This window comes from Aquarana catesbeiana, linkage group LG01, assembly GCF_042186555.1.
Source record: "Aquarana catesbeiana isolate 2022-GZ linkage group LG01, ASM4218655v1, whole genome shotgun sequence".
In the NCBI taxonomy this organism is placed as follows: domain Eukaryota; kingdom Metazoa; phylum Chordata; class Amphibia; order Anura; family Ranidae; genus Aquarana; species Aquarana catesbeiana.
In genome coordinates, this window is record NC_133324.1 from 570,509,614 (window position 1) to 570,530,039 (window position 20,426).

At 42.8% G+C, this 20,426-nt stretch overlaps 1 protein-coding gene across 1 annotated transcript in view; it reads left to right on the forward strand.

Moving 5' to 3' along the window:
• Positions 1–603: 603 nt before the first annotated feature.
• LOC141106549 (alveolar macrophage chemotactic factor-like) overlaps positions 604–20,426 on the forward strand; it is a 42,669-nt gene continuing 22,846 nt past the window's right edge. Inside the window, exons 1-2 of the mRNA XM_073597406.1 lie at positions 604–720; positions 14,471–14,606. Coding sequence (XP_073453507.1) covers positions 657–720; positions 14,471–14,606 — 200 coding nt within the window. The 5' untranslated portion in view covers positions 604–656. The remainder of the gene's footprint in view (positions 721–14,470; positions 14,607–20,426) is intronic.

Below are 20,426 nucleotides of genomic sequence, written 5' to 3' on the forward strand. Positions count from 1 at the left end.
TGACATATTTCTGCCACCTTTGATGTGCCTTTCCCATGCTTTTTTTGAGAATTTTGTTGTATACATGCAAATCAAAATTTGGCTGTCTCCTGATGAGGTGGGCGCTACTCCACGAAACGCGTACAGAATACAGTTTAAATATGCATTTATTAATTTGTTTTAGGAATTCTGTATATGTGTAACGCTGAAGTAACACATGTATGTTACACATATGTATACATTGTTTTTTTCTTTTGTATAAATACATTTTGTAATTTTTATATCCTGGTATCCACTTTATTTGGCACAGCTCATAAAGTCCCATGGACAAGCAATTTTCTCTGTAGGCTTTATGGAATCTAGGGATTGAGTTCTGCAATCGTCTCTGCAATTGTGGCCTTTTTTCTTGTGTTATATAGCAATAATCACTGTTTTTCAATAATAAATAGTTTAATGTAAGTAACCTATAGATGGGCAGTTCAGACATGCTATTTATTTTAAATATTCATAGTCCAGCAAAACTAAGAGAAAAAAGCACAAGCAAAAAGTATTTATGAGTATGCAAATGTGAAGAGTAGGAACAACCATTAGGTGCTTTCCCTGATTATGTCACTTCCCACTGCCAATTAAAAAACAAAAAGGGTAACAAGGAAATTCAGAACCCCCCTGTAAACAAGATGAGAAGCATCCGTCTACTGCTGTGCATCCTATTGCTCTTCCATAACTTCTCCATAATCTATGGTGAGCCTGTAATAATCAACAAGTTTATTTCTTTTTACTATGATGAATTATTTGCTACTTTTATGGAAACTTATTTAGAATGCTTTATTGCCATCTATTTAAACTGGTAGCAGAAAACTGTGCAAATGGAAACATGGATTGGGTTGTAATTGTCACCAGGTCTTGGCTTTTATTATAATTAAACTATAACAATTTGCATGAGTTTTAATATCAATGGGCACTATAGTAGATACTTGTTCACTATATTTAAAAGATTGCAGAATTTGTCTGTTCAGTTGCTAGTGATGACCTTTACATCTCCCAATAAAAATGTTTAAATTTGGAAAAGCTAGCAGGATTTTAGAACAGAACATAGAAAGCTTAATCTTAAACTGGCTGATACCTAACATTGAAGTCTTATATTTTAATGGCTTCAGATAGTCATATTAGAATTAATAAACTACTGTTGTAATAGATATTGTCCTATAAGGACTATGTAAAAATAATACAATATATAAGTAAATGGTACAGTTTGAGATGCCTGCCAGCTATGCCTCTGGAAACAATATTAAAGGACACCTAAATTTATAATTTATTCTTTATAATTGCTGATGGTAGACAGAGGGAAATAGAAACAGAAGCAAGATCACGGGGCTGTAGAACAGGACAAGTCAGTGAAAAAAAAATTGTTTTAGTTAATGTTGTCATTGCCCAGTACTCAGTGGTAAAAAAAAAATCAATGGTGTTGGCTCTGTTTATTTAAATAGCTAACATTTTGCAGAGAGAAATCATCAGTTGAATGGATTTCCACTTTTCCACTGTTTGATGCAATTTTGTTTGTAATCCTTTGGGAAATTATTCTATTTCATTGTTACTTCGTTACATTATTATGGGCTCATGGGTTCAAAAAATATTTACTGTTTACTAAATCAAAATAGTTAATTATTGCATATCAAAATCTTCTTTTGTGAGTGGGATATTATATTATAATGAATAACTGTAATAAATAGAAGTCCTTAATTAATGGGTTAAAAAAAAAAAACTTAAGTATAAAGATCTAAGTTTAAAGTAAAACTAACAGTTTAGTAAAAGTACATGTACAGGCATACCCCACTTTTAAGTACACAATGGGGTTTATTTACTAAAGCTGGAAAGTGCAAAATCAGGCTCCCTTCTGCATAGTAACCAATGAGCTTCTAACCACAGCTTGTTCAATTAAGCTTTGGCAATAAAACCTGGAAGTTCATTGGTTTCTATGCAGAAGTGAGCCTGATTTTACACTTTCCAGCATTAGTAAATAAACCCCATTGTGTACTTAAACGTAGGGTATGCCTGTATGTCCCAATTTGCATTTAGGCTAATTCAAAAAGAATAGATAGGATGAAGTGTATATATATATATATATATATATATATATATATATATATATATATATATATATATATATATATATATATATATATTGTATATTGTCTCGTTTTGTTGTGTACTACTTGCTGGGTCGTTTGGGGTGTGGCAGTATTGCAATGTTCTTTTGTATACTAGAAAGGAAGTTGGGACTTTGTATGAGGCAAGTGGCAGCTAAACAAGACAAAATATATATAGTGACTAAATTACTTTATTCACATAAAAGGGGGTATAGAATCACACTCAATATGCAGTACATTAAAAACCACTACATTTGAAAGAAGTGCAGTTCATAGACATATGAAAATGACATATATAAACATATTAAGTTCATGTGTATATACAACCTAAAAACCAAAATGGCAGCACATTCAAGTTAACAATGTATGGAGTGTGTACTCCATGTAAGAGAATAGCAAATAAGGGGGTTGATAATTACAAAAATAAATAACTAAAACGAGTTTGCATCCTATCTACGCATTTCGTCGGGCGTCACTCTGATGTCACGACATGTGCATCTTTCCACACTTCGGCTGATTCATAGGGGGAGCTTCTCAGTGCCATCACGGATGTCGGTGCCGCCCGGAGGTGGACGCCTCTCCTCCTCTATCATGCCTAGCGTGATGCTGGAGGTTACCCATGGGTGGGCTAGAGGCCCCAAGCATGCCCTACTGTTTATGCTTTACCTGCACCCATGGTCATGTTTTACATTTTGCACAATCTGTCGCCTGATACATCTATCCACGAGGTAATCACCTTGGTACATTTAGATTGCCTTTTTTGCTGTGCACAATTTTTCGTTTCTTCATGTATTCTGGTGTTCATATCCATATGACTGTCTTACACACTTTGTACCTTAGCCTCATTCACTTGGGTATGGTCCTTTGGTTCCTATTGGTATGATCTCATTCTCTTTTACTCCTTTTACTTAATCTCCTCACTGGATTTGGTCTTCACTTGGTTCACACCACCATTATTATACACAAGCTCTGTATAGCATACCCCCCTTTCTTTTCACAGACTCCCTTGGAGCCTTACCTTGTGTTACCACCCACACCATATGGAGAACCTAACTTTCTGGGGAGTGTGTTTGGGCATTCACTCCATGTGCGGTGTGGCTTTCTCAGCTCCTGGGTCAGACGACTCATTCTAGTTTTCCGCCCGGTTGCAGTTTTACATACCCCTGTTTTTCTAGTCCCATGTAAATATTGAGACTGTAACAATTTCCATTGCCTTTCCTTGATACTAGAGTTCTTCCCAGAACTTACGGGTATCTATATTTATTTGTTTTACAGACTAACGGATGCATCCATTCCCGATGAAGTGTCTTTACATGAAACGCGTAGATAGGATGAAACTTCGTTTTAGTTATTCATCTTTGTAATTATCAACCCCCTTATTATTTGCTATTCTCTTACATGGAGTACACACTCCATACATTGTTAACTGGAATGTGCTGCCATTTTAGTTTTAAGGTTGTATATACATGAACTATCTGAATATGTTTTTATATGTCGTTTTCATATGTCTATGAACACTGTACTTCTTTCAACATTTACATTATGTAGTGGCTTTTAATGTACTGCATACTGGGTGTGATTCTATACCCTCTTTTGTGTGAATAAAGTCATTTAGTCACTATATATATTTTGTCTTGTTTAGCTGCCACTTGCTTCATACAAAGTCACAACTTCCTTTCTATTATTCATTTGAATCAGGGATGGAGGCACATATTATCATATGTATACCTCATTTAAAGTCCCAAACCTTTCCCCCTCCTTCTCAATGTTCTATTGTGTCTGTCTGCCTTGGATATTATGGGATGTGTATGTAGATTAGCTGTGAGATTGGTGGGGCGAATTTCTCGAACAGCTCTCACTGCTGATTGGACAGTCTACCCCGCCCGGAATGCAAAGGTGGGGGGTTGTCCAAAGTATTACCTGTGTTTTCAATAAACAGTCCATGTTCAGCAACCAAACGAGTATTGTCTTGTTTTGTGGTTGTTAGCTGTTGGAATATCTGATATCTATATTCAGACTGGGAGGAAGCGGTATATGACGAAAGCACTCAAGTGGAGTGTGGAACGTTTCGTTACATGCACCACTTAGGATATATTTATTTTAGAAGAGGCCAGTGACGTCACTGGCGGATGTGCATTGGGCTCTGAATGGACCGTAGCCTGCCAATCTGGAAGGAAGACTGGGTGAAGATGGAAGCGCTTCGTTGTCAGGTAAGTCTGTCATAATGTGCTAGTATGCGGTGCATACATTTTGATTAATCCATGGCCATTCCCACTTGAGAAGTCAATCTAATGATTGGTTTCTCTGTTGGACAATTTTAATTCGATCAGCGCATACAGCGAATTAGCTGCAGCACTGACCAGTGTATTCCGACAGCAGAGGAGTAAACTTTTGATCAGGGTCATCTGGGTAGTTTCTGCTGTGATTATGATTTAAAAATAGTAAACACAGTTGATTGATAACAAATGGCTTCAGCCAAACACTAACCATGAGTGAAAGAAATGTTTTTGTGTTATCATTCATATTCTCTGAAAAGTGACCAAGAAATCATACATTCTGCCAGGGTATGTAAACTTATGAACACAACTGTATGTGGAATTGAATGAGCAAAAAATTCCATAATGGTTTAAACTTTTTGTTCAACTGAAACCCTGCTCAGTGTCCCATAGAATGAAAAAACTGTTGATTGTGCTCCCAACCGATTAATAAAGTGAAGGTCCCTACTCACCGAATGAAGTTGACCCTTATTACCTTACAGCAAGAGAGGTCAAAAGCGCTGTATGGTCTGAATGACCCGAGGTACTGGAAACGGCTCCCGTCAGTGTCTTGTGGTCCGTGGTCCCAGGAAACAAGCCCAGAAAAAAAACCTCCACTCTTCCACACTATACGAGATCCAGACCGCGATCAGGTCTCAACGATCAGAGGCTCCACACCTGAAATCTGATCAGCAGCTCATTGCCACCATCCGTGCTGCAAATGGACAACCATAGAATGTTCAAAAATAGAAGAAAAACAGGCTCCACATAACGTAAACCAGTAAGGCTCTTTAATAAAACTTTAAAACAAATGCAGCTCTCAAGCAGGTTGATGGAAAACGACAGCTTGCTACAATCAAATGGTAATCATTCAAAGTCCCCACAAACTCTCCAAGAGATCGATATAAGCTGGCTGCATACCATCTAATTCCGCGTACACACGAGCGGATTTTTCGACTGGACTGGTCCGACGGACTATCCGACAGACTTCCAACGGACTTTCCGAATGAATGGACTTGCCTACACACGATCACAACAAAGTCCGACGGATTCGAACGTGATGACATACGACCGAACTAAAATAAGGAAGTTGATAGCCAGTAGCCAATAGCTGCCCTAGCGTTGGTTTTCGTCCATCGGACTAGCATACAGACGAGCAGACTTTTCGATAGGAACTGGGTCCGGCGGAGTTCCGACGTAAAGATTTGAAACATGTTCCAAATCTAAAGTCCGTCAGATTTTCGACCGAAAAAGTCTGCTGCAGGTCCGATGAAGCCCACACATGGTCGAATTGTCCGCCGGACCAGTCCCGTCGAAAAGTCCGCTAGTGTGTACGCGGCATAAAGCTTGATCCAACACACCTTGCGTCCTAAGCTTGACATGTTTTGTCATAGCAAATGACGTCATCAGAAGGAGCTTCGCTTTTTACCTCTCTTGCTGTAAGGTAATGAGGGTCAACTTCATTGAGTGAGTAGGGACCTTCATTTTATTAATTAGTTGGGAGCACAAGCAACAGTTTTTTCATTATATGGGACACTGAGCATGGTTTCTTTTGAACAAAAAGTTTAATCTTTTATGGACTTTTTTGCTCATTTATTTCAATATATATTTATTGGTCTTTATGTATGATTTAATATAGGTTTAACATCGATTCAATATTGTTCACTAATTTTGAACTAGGCACATTGCTAGAGCTGTTTGTCTAAGGATTAGTTTTCTTATGGCACCACCTTTTTTCTACTATCACTTGACTGAAACAGCTGCTGCACCAATACATTGTAGTTAATTGTTTACTCTAGGCACGAGTGTTTTCACTTGTATGTTTACTTTGGTACATGTACCAGATGTGACAATTTGTTAGTTGTACTAATAGGTTATAAAAGAGGAGGTTGAGAAATATTTCTGATTCGAAGAATCCCAAAATTGTTAACCTTTCTAATGCTAAAACTTTTGCTAACTACCATGGTGGGTACACATCTCCTCTAACATTTAATTGAATAGAGTAGCCAAGCCTTTCTAGACATGGAATTGATCTAGAATCCAAGTTACTGGCAAGAGAAGATTTTGAATAAGCAGATTTCAGACTAGAATACCCCTTGACCTACTATAAACGTAAACCTAAAGTATATATTCCTTCTCTAGCACCACCCCCAAAGGACCTGCTGGTTAAATTTTGGGTTCTCTGTTCTGCGCCACGACTCCAAGAACAACCTCAGCCTCCCTGGTACATCTGGTTGAATAAAATTACTGCAAGCACAATTTACAACACAAGTGAGAAATACCTTCCCCCTGGCTGTGGGATATGGCAATAAATACACACACAAACCTGTTTAGTGATAAATACGCTTAATCTATTGATTGACTATTATAGCATAAGTAACAGTTAAACTGAATTGAACACACTCAGCAGGCAGGTTAGCAATAAACAATGCATATAAACTTTAAATGCAACAATGGTACTTATAAATCCACACTAGGTTTTGAGTGCACTCAAACGAATTGTAAGAGAACTATTAGTTCCCGTTCAGTACGCACTCGCGTGCATGCGCGTGCACACGATCAGATGTGTAAGAAAACTATTAGTTCCCGTTCGGTACGCACTCGCGCGCATGCACACGATCGGATGCAGATGCCAATTACGCGTGCGCGACGGACGGCGTGCACGCAAGGGAGCGCGCCCCTAACGCCAATTGGCGCTAGCCTATTTAAGGAAGTGCTCTGCCCTCAGACCGGTGCTGACTGGTCTTCAGCTGTACCCTGATACCTGAACCCTGCTACTACTTGCCTGATTACCTGTTAATGTACCTGGCTTGCCTTGACTCTGCTTCTGGATCCTGTTTCTAACCTGACTACCGGCTTCTGATCCTGGCTTCCCATTGGACTCTGTTTATGCCTGCTGCCTTGTACTGCGCTGCTCAACTGTTACCAGATCCAGCTATCCACGTGACTTTGCTTCTGCCTGCTGCCTTATACCCTGATGCCCGCCTGTTACCGAACCTGGCTACCCTTGTGACTCTGCTCCTGCTTCTGGCGTGTCTCCTTGTTACCCTGCAAGTGCCTGCAATCACAGTCCTGCAACCTATGCTGACTTCCTGCTGCAAGTATTCCAGAGACTTTACAGCACCTGGCGTTCCAGCACCACAGATCCTGCAGAGTGCCTCCTTAAGCCCAGCTGGTCCTTGGTACAGAACCCCTTATCCTGGTCTGACGGTGTCTCTGCTCATCCAAGATTGCATCCTCCGCCACCAGTTTCCGGGTTTGCAGCTGCAGGCACTTGTGTCCCTCCTGGTCCTCGGTTGCCGCTGTTCCACTTCCAGTGGAACCTGGACTGGAGATACAAGAGAGGCCGACCTCGTCATTTCAGTCTCCAATCAGGTACGTGACATGAATAGACAGAGGTATAGTACCCCTTTAAACAGGCCAGCGGATAGAGCTTCAACATAGTTACAACTGGGGCAGTCCTTAGTCCTAAGTTTCATTGGAGCTCGTTGGCACGCGCCGCGGCCTTCAGTAAGGCCTGCATGCAGTATTAGAGCTATGGGGTCACTGGTTAAGTAGCTCCTAGTGACTTCATTCCCTAGCGGTGGTAGCAAGTATTGGCTGCAAGGCCAGCTCACCAGTCCCAGTAACACTGATTTAGTTGCCCCTCCGATCAGGCGTCAATTCACTTAGGTTGCTTAGGGTGACTCTGGCAGGCAGCACGGCAAAGACAACATCCCGGAAGTGGCTCCGTCTCTCCAGGATCTGGTTCCAGAACTGCTTCCCCACACTGTAGTAGCTTCCAATGGCACCTCGTCCTCTCTCCACACTGGCCCCGATAACTTGCTGCAGACTTAGGAGATTCCCCAAATGGCTGTGGATTTCTGCCAATTCAGGCTTTGTCTTTCTCTGGCTGACAACCTTGGGCACAGCTATTTTCTCCTCACTGTCTCTGCACTGTCATGTCAGAGCCTTTTCTTTACCTGGGCTCCTAGACTCTCTCTCTCTCTTCCTCTGAAAACACCTCAGCCTCCTCAGCTCTTCCTGAAACTCCCCTTTTTCCCAGTGTCCTCTCTGAGTTTTCTGGAAGGACAAGTCAGCATCTCCCTATCCCCATCTTGTGGCCAAAAGGAGAAATTGCATGACAATAATCTTTCATTGGTCCATGACAACAAGCCTGCAACACTTCGATAAGATTTTTGTTGTTAATTATGTAGGTATTAACTTTAAGCCTTGTAAACACTACAGTGGGTTGCATGAAAAAAAACTGACAGCTCTGGTCCGAGCCGCTGTACTAACCATGCGAGATTAGTCCAACAATCTCCCCCGTTGAGCTGTTGTGTTGGGACGGGGGACAGGGGGACAGCCCCCCCCCACCAGAACACTCTGATCAGCGCTCTCTGCCATTGACTGAGGTCGACTGCTGATTTTCCAGCATGCACATTCGACAGAAGCCGGCTTCTGTCGGACAGACCAACATACACACAGGCAGAATGTCGGCCGGTATTTTTTGTACCGGTTAATGTCTCCCAACATTCTGCCCATGTGTATGGGGCTTTAGTGTCTATAACAAACACAGTGTCGTTTTTGGAAACAATTACAAAAAAAATTGTTATATCATGGTAATAATAATTACCAATGTGTAGCGGTGCCCCCGTCCTCCAGAGGCCTGAAGGTGACCTCCAGAGTCAGGGGCAGCTGACATTCCTCCTCAGGATGCAGGTCACTAGTCATGGTGGGTGTAATGCAAGTTGGAAACATGGGCGCCAGTCACTTTTTGAATGCAACAAAAGATTTTTTATCGTCTCCTAACAAGAACTGGGGGAGAGAGGGTTTAGTTCCAGGACACCCTTAGGCAGATGCAAAAGCAATTGGCAGACTCCGCAGATCAAAAATAAGAATAGGCAGACAGCGATACGGGTAGGGGCCCTTTAAGCTGGATGCAGCGCACTGTATTTGTAGAACTGCTGTCTCCTATAGCAACTGAAATTTCAACAGTCAATATAGATCTGCACACGTAACTCACAGTATCCCGTTGTAGACCTTCTCTCACATCTCACAGTATCCCACTGTAGATCTTCACACTGAGCTCCCAGTCTCTCACTAGATTTCCAAGATCCCAGCCGCCGCTGGATGCCCTGAGCTCTTCCACAGCTAACCCACTGTATACTCCTCAAGCTTCGCCCACGCTACCCACTGGGTCCCTGACTTGACTCAGCAGAAGCTTTCCCACTTCTTCACCGTCCCCAGCTAGTGAAAATGCTGCTCTGGTACTTCTTCAGACTTCATGCACTGGCCTCTGAAAACAGGTGAGGCTCTCCCTTGGTGGCAACGATTTCCCCTTTACCTCTGACCTTTATCCCCACTTGCCTCTGGTAACAGGAGTGGTCATCATTTATGGCAACTGCTTCTCCTTCACATCTGGCAACATTCAGTTCCCCGTCCGGCTGAACCTCTGCAACTTGGCTAGGCTCCCGACCTGAAGCCCCAACCCCGCACTGCTCCTCACAGTCCTGGATAGGCCTCAGACAGCCTAGCAGCCAGGTGCTCCCGGATAGACCTCAGGCTTCTGGCCTAGCAACTGGGAGCAATATAACACATGTCCACCCATTCTTCCGTCCAGGTGGCACCGAACCCCAATCACTTGACTCCTCCTGAATAAATAGGCTCTCCCAGCAGGCCATGGGGTCAAAGAGACTTCTACCAATTGGCTGGGACAACCTATCCACTCCTAGCCCAAATTCACTATGCCCTTGTCATTCTAATACCACAGGCTCCAATGCCACCTAGTGACAGAAGAGATACGTGCACCAAATTCAGGTTTAGGGCAAAAGTCAGTGGATCACCCTAACAATTAGCCAGGCTAGTTACCACCTAGCCAGTGGCAGTGCGTCCATAAGGGCACACGGGCGCCACCCCCTCTTTCCAGCCACCCTCTCTATCACCAATAGATAGATTCATGCAATGCATGAATCTATCCATGGCTGCCGCTGCCACCCCCTATTCAGGCGCCTGGCCCCTTTTCGGGTGCCAGGCGCCTGAATTACAGCGGCGGGGGGTGTTTTTGAAGCACCTGAATAGAGCCATAGGCTCTAATAGGCATCAAAAAAGGTAAACAGCGAATGCCATGCTTGGCGCTTGCAGTTCACCCAGCTGTGTTAGAAAAACAAATGAATATTCACTGAACCGCTTCTCTACCAATCAGGTGCTTGGGTCTGTTACCCATCACCTGATTGGCTGAAATGACAGGCGTTGTGATTGGATGCCTATCAGGCGTCCAATCATAGGAGAGGACGGGAGGAGAGGACAGGAGAAGACATCGAGGACATGAAGGAGCATGGTGGACACCGCCCGCCGCCATCACCCGCTGCCCCACCAAGACAGGGTAAGTGCTGGACAGACGACGGGCAGGTGGGGGGGGGCCCAGTGGCAGCATTCGATGGGCACAGTGGGAGCATTTGATGGGCACAGTGGGAGCATTTGACGGCACAGTGGGAGCATTTGATGGGCACAGTGGCAGCTTTTGATGGCACAGTGGGAGCATTTGATAGGCACAGTGGCAGCATTTGATGGCACAGTGGGAGCATTTGATGGCACAGTGGCAGTATTTGATGGGCACAGTGGGAGCATTTGATGGGCACAGTGGGAGCATTTTTTTGGCACAGTAAGAGTATTTGATGAGCACAGTGGCAGCATCTGATGGGCACAGTGGCAGCATTTGATGGCACAGTGGCAGCATTTGATGGGCACAGTGGCTGCGTTTGACGGCACAGTGGCTGCGTTTGACGGCACAGTGGCTGCGTTTGATGGGCACAGTGAGGCTGCAATTGATGGGGTTTTTTTCAGAATTTTTCAGTTTGTTTGCGTGCCCCAAAAATTTTGAGCACCAGCCACCACTGCACCTAGCAAACTAAATTTGTGAGAGACCAGTTTAGGACCAGGGTGCTACAATTGGATAAAGATGTGACAGATATGAACTTTAAAGTGTTTACAGTGTATTTCCACTTTTGCAGCCAAATTGGGATAATACCTATGTTAATACCTGTGTTACATGTTCATTCATATAGCATAACTTATAACCTAAACATTTCACATTTGCTGCTTACCTTTTACTTGCTCTTTCCTGAAAACTCCAAATCTGAAGTTTTTCTCTCCTTTACAGAGGGGCACCACTATTCAGAGGGAGCTAGGGAGTTTAAGTGACATTAAATACTGGTTTAAAACTTTTTTTTTTAATTAGGTATGTATTTGTAATTTAACAAACCTTCTATTGTCCTCAGCCTTCTCCAAATTCCTTTTTTTGCTGCTGTGATCTGACTTCCTGTTAGAGGGTGGATATGTTCATTCTCCATTGTCCTGCTGTATGTAGGAACATAGCCATCCTATCTAGCTTTCTCCAGAAATGGATTAGGAACTATGGACTATGGGGTTTTATGGATTATTTTTGGAGAATAAGGACATTGTTTAGTGTCACTTTAGTGCTTACTATATTTACTGTGCTTGCAGATATCATTATCAGTTATAAACTAGATTTGAGGGCTGTCCGTCCTAACAGAGGGTTAAAGATCTAGAAGCTGGGCTTCTGCATTATATGTAAATGAGGGGAAACTCAGTGTGTCCATCTTTGTTAGTGGGGACAGAATGAGTTTCCTCTCATTTCGAGTAGTTTGGAGGCCTGCTCCAAAGGTTGTCGCAAATGTAAATGAGCCATATTGGTGTTCTCATAAGTGCTTGCAACAGTTTTCATTCAACCAGGTGTGTAAGAGAAGCTGAGGTTGCTCCTGGAGTCGAGATGCAGAACAGAGAACCCAAATAACCAAGTAGCTCCTTCGGGGGGAGCACTACAGCAGTAATAAACCCTAAAAAAAAAATGTAATATATTGCAGTTTACCAGTCCTTAGATGTGCTGGCTGCATTTGTTTTCTTTTTTCAGATTTCTTCCCTTTATTATCACCAGGTGTTCCAGCAAGTAATATAGATACATAGTTAAAAAAGACACAAGTCCATCTAGTTTCGCCAATAAAAAACACACTTCCTCTCTTAGGGTGTCTGCATTCTGGATGAAATAGTACATCAGACGCCTTTGGACAGCAGCATTATCAGTCTGGGGAAAGGGTAGTGTATTAGACTTGCAAATTTAGATTTAGACTTGAATAACAAATTGAAGTTAAACTTCAGCTAACACTTTATAAGCAATTACAGCAGCATTTTCTTTCCTTTTGGGATACAGCTTTTAGATAAATAAATAAAAGCTAATCATTGTAAGCACCCCTGTCAGTAGTAAATGATTTGCTCAACCCTCTAACTGCCACTTTATCCGGACAGCTTGGTCTGTTAAACATGGTTGAAAAATAACAGACTTACTGTCTGGTTCACCAGGTGCAAATAAAGGAAAACACCTAAAAAAATGCAGCCACTGCATTTAAGGATTGGTAAACACCAGTGATATTGGAGGCGAGCAGTAACAACTAGGCCTCACTTAGCAATGTCCCATCAACATCCTTGGAGTATTCCAGTCATGCTTCAGATGGTACAAAAATGGCATACACATTTAGAAGGGCATTATTCAACTTGTCAGAGCTGCACAGTTTGTTTTTATCTGCATAGGCAGTTTTTTGGTGAAGTTGAACTAAGCCTTTACATATTTGCAGCAGAGACACAGAAGCCACAAATTCTTTCCCCAGTTTTCTATAGAAGCAGAATCTTGGCAGCCTTGCAGACCTCAAAGGTAAACATACAGCAGGTGTTTCTAAGATGTTAGAAATCACTGAAACCCAGATTGAGCCTGGGTTCACATTGGAGCGATTTGGTATGCGATTTTATGGCATTGCGTCGCCGCACCAATTTCCAAATGTAGTGTCTGTACTACTTTTGGCAAATTTGGGGTGCGATTTCCATAGACATCTGCGCAGCAACCCGGAACAGAATGAATTCACCCCCGAAGTTGGGACTGACATGTGGGAATGAAATCGTGCGAGTTCAGCTGAACTCGCACAATTTCATTCCCCCTGTCAGTGTGAACCTAGGCTCAAAGTCTTGATTGTGATCTTAAGCCTAGGTTCACACCGACAGCGGGATTGAAATCGTGCGTATTCAGTTGAACTCGCACAATTTCATACCCACATGTCAGTCCAACTTCAGGGGCAATTTCAGAGACATCTGTGTGGGTTCATGCATAGATGTCTATTGAAATCACACCCGAAGTTGCCAAAAGTAGTACAGAAACTACTTTTGGGAATCGTTGTGGCGTTGCACTCATTCGGACGGTCCCATTTCCGGTAATAGCCACCGATTTGGCATGCCATTTGAAATGTCAAATGGCATGCCAAATCGCATCAGTGTGAACCTAGGCTTAAAGTACTTCATATGAAAATGAACTATTTTACTGTACATGCAGCTAGAGAGAGGTCAGGGATGGCTTGTTTTAAAGCTCTTTTGCTGCTTGTTAAAATATGTAAATGCTTTAATGTATACTGGCTGTGAACAGGTGCACTTTATAGGAAATCTAAACTGATATAAAATTAGGGCTGCCCTTTTTGCCCCCTTCTAAAAATAATGCTTGTTTCCTGGCCCTTAATACTAAATGGCCTAGAATAATCAAACCGACTTTAAAACTGATATCATTTGACATACTTGTTCTAAGCCCCGTTCACATCAGGCTTATTTGACATGCGATTTGACATGTCAAATCGCATGTCAAATCAAAGCCTATTGCCAGAATTGGCACCATCCGAATGGGTGCGATGTTGACTTTGCGACGCCATACCAATTCCCAAAAGTGGTTTCTGTACTACCTTTGGCGACTTCGGGGGCGATTTCAATAGACATCTGTGCATGAACCAGCACAGATGTCTGTCAAATCGCCCCCCCCCCCGAAGTTGCAATGAAATGCGGGTTTAAAATTGCGTGAGTTCAGCTGAATTTCAAACCCACCTCCAATGTGAGCGAAGGGTTGAATCGACATGGAAGCCAGACAGCTAGCTTTTTCAGTCCAGTATTGGCAGTCTACTTATTCTCTATGTACATATATCATTTAAGTCTCTATTTTGTTTGATATTTGATTTCATAAGGATAATCAAATCATTACACATCACTTTCTTTTCATCCTAGGTATGCCATGGGAAAGTAACCAGTTTCGGGGAAGATGCACGTGTCTGAAGGAAACCAGCAAGTTTATCCATCCTAAAATGTTTAAAATTTTGAGAATTATAAAGGAGAGACACTATTGCCAAAAAATGGAAATTGTGTAGGTATTCTTAGACTGCTCTTTATATTGCTTAATAATATTACCATTACATGATGTTTTCAAAGTTCATAGCTTTCTGTTTTTGAGATTTATCCTGTAATGTAAATTTAAGCAAAGCAGACATTATCCTCAAGCCTGACCACATGGGATAAATTGTATTTCTACTGTGTGCTGCTTCACAATGACTCTTTACCTGTAGGGCCCACTCAAACATGTTACATGCTATGCAATATGTTGCCATTCATTCTGAATACTATGCTGGCAGAATTGCTATGCACATTCTGGTGCACTTTGGTGCATTAGGCAGCCCATTCTGGGTTGTCTTAACACAGCGCAAATTACCAAGTGGCATAACAAGAGTTAGCACATGTGCACTAATACACATGTATACACACATACATACATACATACAGTGTGTATATATATATGAGGGAATAACACACACCTGGCCATGGAACAGCTGAGCAGCCAATTGTCCCATTACTTTTGGTCCCTTAAAAAGTGGCACATATACAAACTGTTGTAATTCCTACACCTTTCACCTGATTTGGATGTAAATACCCTCAAATTAAAGCTTAAATTCTGCAGTTAAAGCACATCTTGTTCGTTTCATTTCAAATCCATTGTGGTGGTGTATAGAGCCAAAAAGATTAGAATTGTGTCGATGTCCCAATATTTATAGACCTGACTATATATATATATATATGACTATATATATATATATATATATATATATATATATATATATATATATATATATTTTAGTTGGCCCACCCTTTGCAGCTATAACAGCTTCAACTCTTCTGGGAAGGCTGTCCACAAGGTCTAGTAGTGTGTCTATGGGAATGTTTGACCGTTCTTCCAGAAGCGCATTTGTGAGGTCAGGCTATGATGTTGGACGAGAAGACCTAGCTCTTTAAGTTCAGTTTACATCAATTTTAATTTCCTGTTCAGTTCAATTTACATCAGTTTATATCAATTCAGTTTACATGAGTCTATATCCGTTTTTGCAACAATTTTTTTTAGTTGTAGCAAAAACCAGAGGTGACAAATGTATAGACAAAAAAAAGTTCCTTGCCTAAAAATAGACATAAATGGAACAGATAAAAATGGATGACATCCATTTACATCCATCCTGTTCTGTTTCAATAGATCTGGACGTTGGCTGCTCTGTTTAAAAAAAAAACGGAACTGAACGAATGAGGATGTAAACTGATTATTCTGTCGTTTACATTTGTCTTTCCATAGAAATAAATTTCGGACTGTTTTTCATCCATCAATAGATGGATGAAAAATGGACAGATGGAACAACCGTATGAAAGGAGCCTCAGCTGTACAACTCAGACATCAGTGGCGGCCCGTCCATTAGGGACACAAGGGCGCCACCCCCCCCATCCATGCGTCCAGCCCCCTAATCTACATGCAGGGTGCTGGATGCATGGATTCCAATGGGGGAGTGGGTTTTTTAAGCACATGATTGGAGCCAGAAGCTCTAATAGGCTTCAAATATAGGGTGGGCTCGGGGCACAGAGTTGTGTGACAATAGCAAATGAATATTCACTATTCTCACACCGATCCTCCTCCCGACCATTTAGGGAGCCCCTATTGGCCAGGGAGTCCTAAGACACACTTCCTGATCCTGTGCGGCCAGGAGGAGAATCTCTCTCTGCATTCTCCCTGGGAGAATCTGTGCCGGTTCTTCCTTCCCCCTGCCTCCATAAGGTAAGGCATCTGCCGTCCGCCTCTCACAGGGGGTTGTTGGGGGAGGGCTTGTGATGGCCGCAGTCCATCTCCCGGTCTCCCGCGCAAGGGGGTTGGGTTGTGATGGCCACGGTCTGTCTCCCGAGGGGGAGTTGTGATGGCCGCCGTCCATCTCCCGGGTCACTCTGTTATGTGGACCTTGTACCGAGCTCTTTGACTGCCAGGCAGTGTATTCTCCCTGCACTAGCTGTGATCTGCACAAGGATAAATACATTCTATAGAAGGATGTAGTGGTGCTGTCATCTGCAGGTATAAAGAATCCCATGCACAGTGTATAATATAATGTATAGGCTCTGCGATCTGTAAATGTATAGAATCCCATGCATAGTGTATAATATAATGTATTAGTCTTATTGCAAGAAAGTCTTACCTTAGATAAACTTTGCATGACCAATGCCTGCTATAATCCTCTAAGTGCAGACAGGCAATTCCAGGTACACAAGACTCTGCTACTAGTGTAGAGAGAGAAGCATAGCAGCTCTGATCTCCTTCAGCCACACAAGAATTTCTTAACAATGCGATGTAGCATGCATAGGCTGTAGAGGTCCTGTGACCTCCTGCAGATACACACAGTGCATGGGCACAGCAGAGCAGATGTACAGACCCAGCAACTCCGCACGGGGATGGTGGGAAACCCTCATAATGGGCAAAGCAGGTGTACAGACCTGGGAACTCAGCACAGTAATGGTGGGAACCCCTCATAATGGGCACAGCGGATTGCAAATCTGGGAAATCTGAGATATAACTAGTAGCACCCCTGAGACAAGAAGAAACTGGCGGGTGATTTATTCCAGCATCCACCAAACACTGTAATACCAGTTCTGGGTGGACTGACCCTTTAAGCTGAGCTGCAGCATTTTCTGAATGTACCGATCTTGTGCAGCATCACAATAGTATATTTTTTTACACTCAGCAGCACGGGTACGGGGGACAGATCCTCATTTTTGTCCTTGTGCACAGCTTCCTCTGTCGCCAACATTCTGACATAATCTGTCAGTTTTTTTTCCACCGCAGCCTATTTTTAGAACTTATGTGCAAATTTGTTTAACCGCTTCCCACCCGGCCTATAGCAGAATGACGGCCAGGCGGTGGTTTCGTTATCCTAACTGGGTGGTATATGACGTCCAGCAGGATAAGCTGCAATCGCGTGCCAACTCATCAGTGCCCATCAGTGCCGCCTCATCAGTGCCTGTCAGTGAAGGAGAAAACAAAATTTTATAAGAGTGTAGCACTAACTCTCGGCGGAGCTGCTGGTTTAAGCGGGCTTGTTACCTTCACTCTCCTTCCCTCTGTTTCACCGGCACCGGGTCTAGGGTTCCGTTGAGTTTACCTCTGAATGATACACGCACCAAAACTTGAGTATGTTTTCAATGCTTTATTAAACAATTTACTAAGGAAGTAGCAGGTAAGAGGCAGAAAGGAAACTGCAGAAGAAACTCAAATATCTTCTTGTAAGATTCTTGAGAAATGTCCTGGTAGAATTTGGATATTACAATAGAATGCGCTCCCCTCGTGGGACACACTCTTTGCACGCCTGGATAGGCCTCTCTCACTTGCCCAGCAGCCAGCACGCAGCACGAACAAAAGTCTCTGCCACAGACTTGCTCGGGATAAACCCGCACAATCCTCGGCCACAGGATGTATTGGTCTTTCTGCAATGAACGTCAGTCACAGTGCTTGAACCTTTAAGCCAACCCGGCAACACTATGCTGTATAGTTACTTTAGGATACGTCCTCCAACCGAGTCACCAGGCCCCTCTCCAGACCAGCACGCTGCGTGATCCTTCGCTGACGGGTCCTCCCCTGGGATCTCCTCGGTTGTGCAGCCTCTTCACTCTGGCTAGACAGCTCAGGACCATTCCTCGGCCGCTGTGGTAGGCCCCAGACAAGCTTCAGGGCCCCAGACAAGCCGTAGCGATGTGGGCCTCCGGAACAGAGGACCACGAGATTGCTCTCTAACGCATACCTGTCGGCCAGGAGGGCCAGCAGGTGGCTGTAAAACGAACCCCACATAATGGCGTCTGTCCCATAAATACCTTCGCCCAGAATGCAACTCGGAGGACCACCTCCACCGAGTTGTCTCCGGGACAGAAGAGCATCCATACGCTTTGACACGTTGCCTTTCCAACACTGACCAGCGATAACAGCGACACCCACCGGTCAGCATGGAAACACACACAACGTCAGCCAAGCCGGAACAGAGGCAAACTTAACCTTCCTAACGAACAAATTACTAAATTTACCTAACATATGGTAGATCGCAAATCTACCAGCGCTACAAGAGAAACGAAGAAAAACTTTTTTTTTTCAAAAATTGCGGTCTTTTTTAGTTTGTTTAGCAAATAATAAAAACCAATGTGGTGATCAAATACCACCAAAAGAAAGCTCTATTTGTGGGAAGAAAATGATAAAAATTTAGTTTGGGTACAGTTTTGCATGGCCACACAATTGTCATGCAAGGTGCGACAGCGCTGAAAGCTGAAAATTGTCCTGGGCAGGAAGGTGCGAAAGTTAAAATTTCGAGCACCAGCCGCCACTGCAGACAGTTAACACTTGTTCAGACTTAATGGTACCAGAGCCTTATCTAGCCTGTCTGATCTGGAGGTGCAGTAAAACAAGTCAGGGGGCGCACAGGATAAAAATAATATAAAAATGAACCCCTTCCCACCCTGTGTACACTTATAGGGGCCTCACAGAAGCGCAGTTCTTTTCGTGAGGCTGCATATATGCCTACATATGTTTGTGCTGGCAGTGTGCTGTGCCCCGGGTCCCGTACTAATGATTGGAATTCAGAAAGATACAAGGTATCTTTTTCTCCTTGTTTGAGGAGAACAATGTAAATAAAAACAAAAGATAAAAAATATAGAAAAAAACAGGTAGATCAGGGTTTGATCTAGGTCAGGGTTAGGGTCAAGGGTTGGGGGCAAAGGTCAGGGTTAGTGTAGGTAGGATTTAAAAAAAGCAAAACTTTTTTTAAACTAGTATCAGCGTCAGTATGTTTTAGGTAGGATAAAAAATTAAAAAATAAACTAAATGTGCACTATTGTTTCTGGTCTCTACTACGGATACAAACAACATACACATATGTGGTATCGCTGTAATTGTCAGAAGTAGGAAAATTTATGCTGGCTTGTTCTTTGATAGTAGGTTATGGTAATAGAAAGAAATATATAGTCACATTTAAAAAAAAAAATTTACTATTTATTTTTTTTACTACTTTGCACCAGTTTTCCGTTGATAATACAAATAAATCAGAAGATTTCCATTACCACTTACCAAATAAAGCCCCAATTTGTACTGAAAAAAACAAGGTATAATTTATCTGTGTACACCAAGTTGTTGCAATGGTATGTACAGTTTTACTAACACAAAGTTGGATTTGTTTGCAAAACTCAGGACTTGTTTCACTTTAATCATGAAGGGGTTAACAATACCCCATAAGGGTACTCTGCCTGCCTTTACTGTTAGGGCGTGAAAACAGTGTGAAAAATGTGAATAGGACTAGGATAAAGAAAGACCCATGGCACCCTGAGACACAAGAGAAAAAAAGTTTGCAACGAGGTGAGTAATGGGTATAGCAAAAGAGCACAGTTGGAGGATTTGTAGGAGGGTTAGATTAAACAGAACCTGTGCGTATTTACCATATACACTGCACACATATGCAACAGTCTTTTCACCCACAAATAATGCTAAAGGTGGAGAAGGAAGAAATGCTACTGCATCAGTGTGAGGAAAAATGCCCTTGCCTTTGTGTTAGTGAGAAGAAAAACACAAGCTGGCAGTACATAGAGGGGACAGTTGATGGTGGTGACAGGCAGTAATGAGGGGGCAGATAATGATGAGAAAAACAGGCAGCACAGAGGGGGCAGTTGATGGTGAGATCAAGCAGGACAGAGGCAGTTGATGGTGGGGATAGGCAGTGCAGTAGGAGGCAGTTAATGTTAAACAGGCAGTACAGAGGGAGGAGGTTGCTGGTGAACATGCAGTACAGAGGAGGAGGTGATTGTGATTGAGCGTTTGAGATGGTCATGCCTACACCAATCCATCAATCTCCCTAGA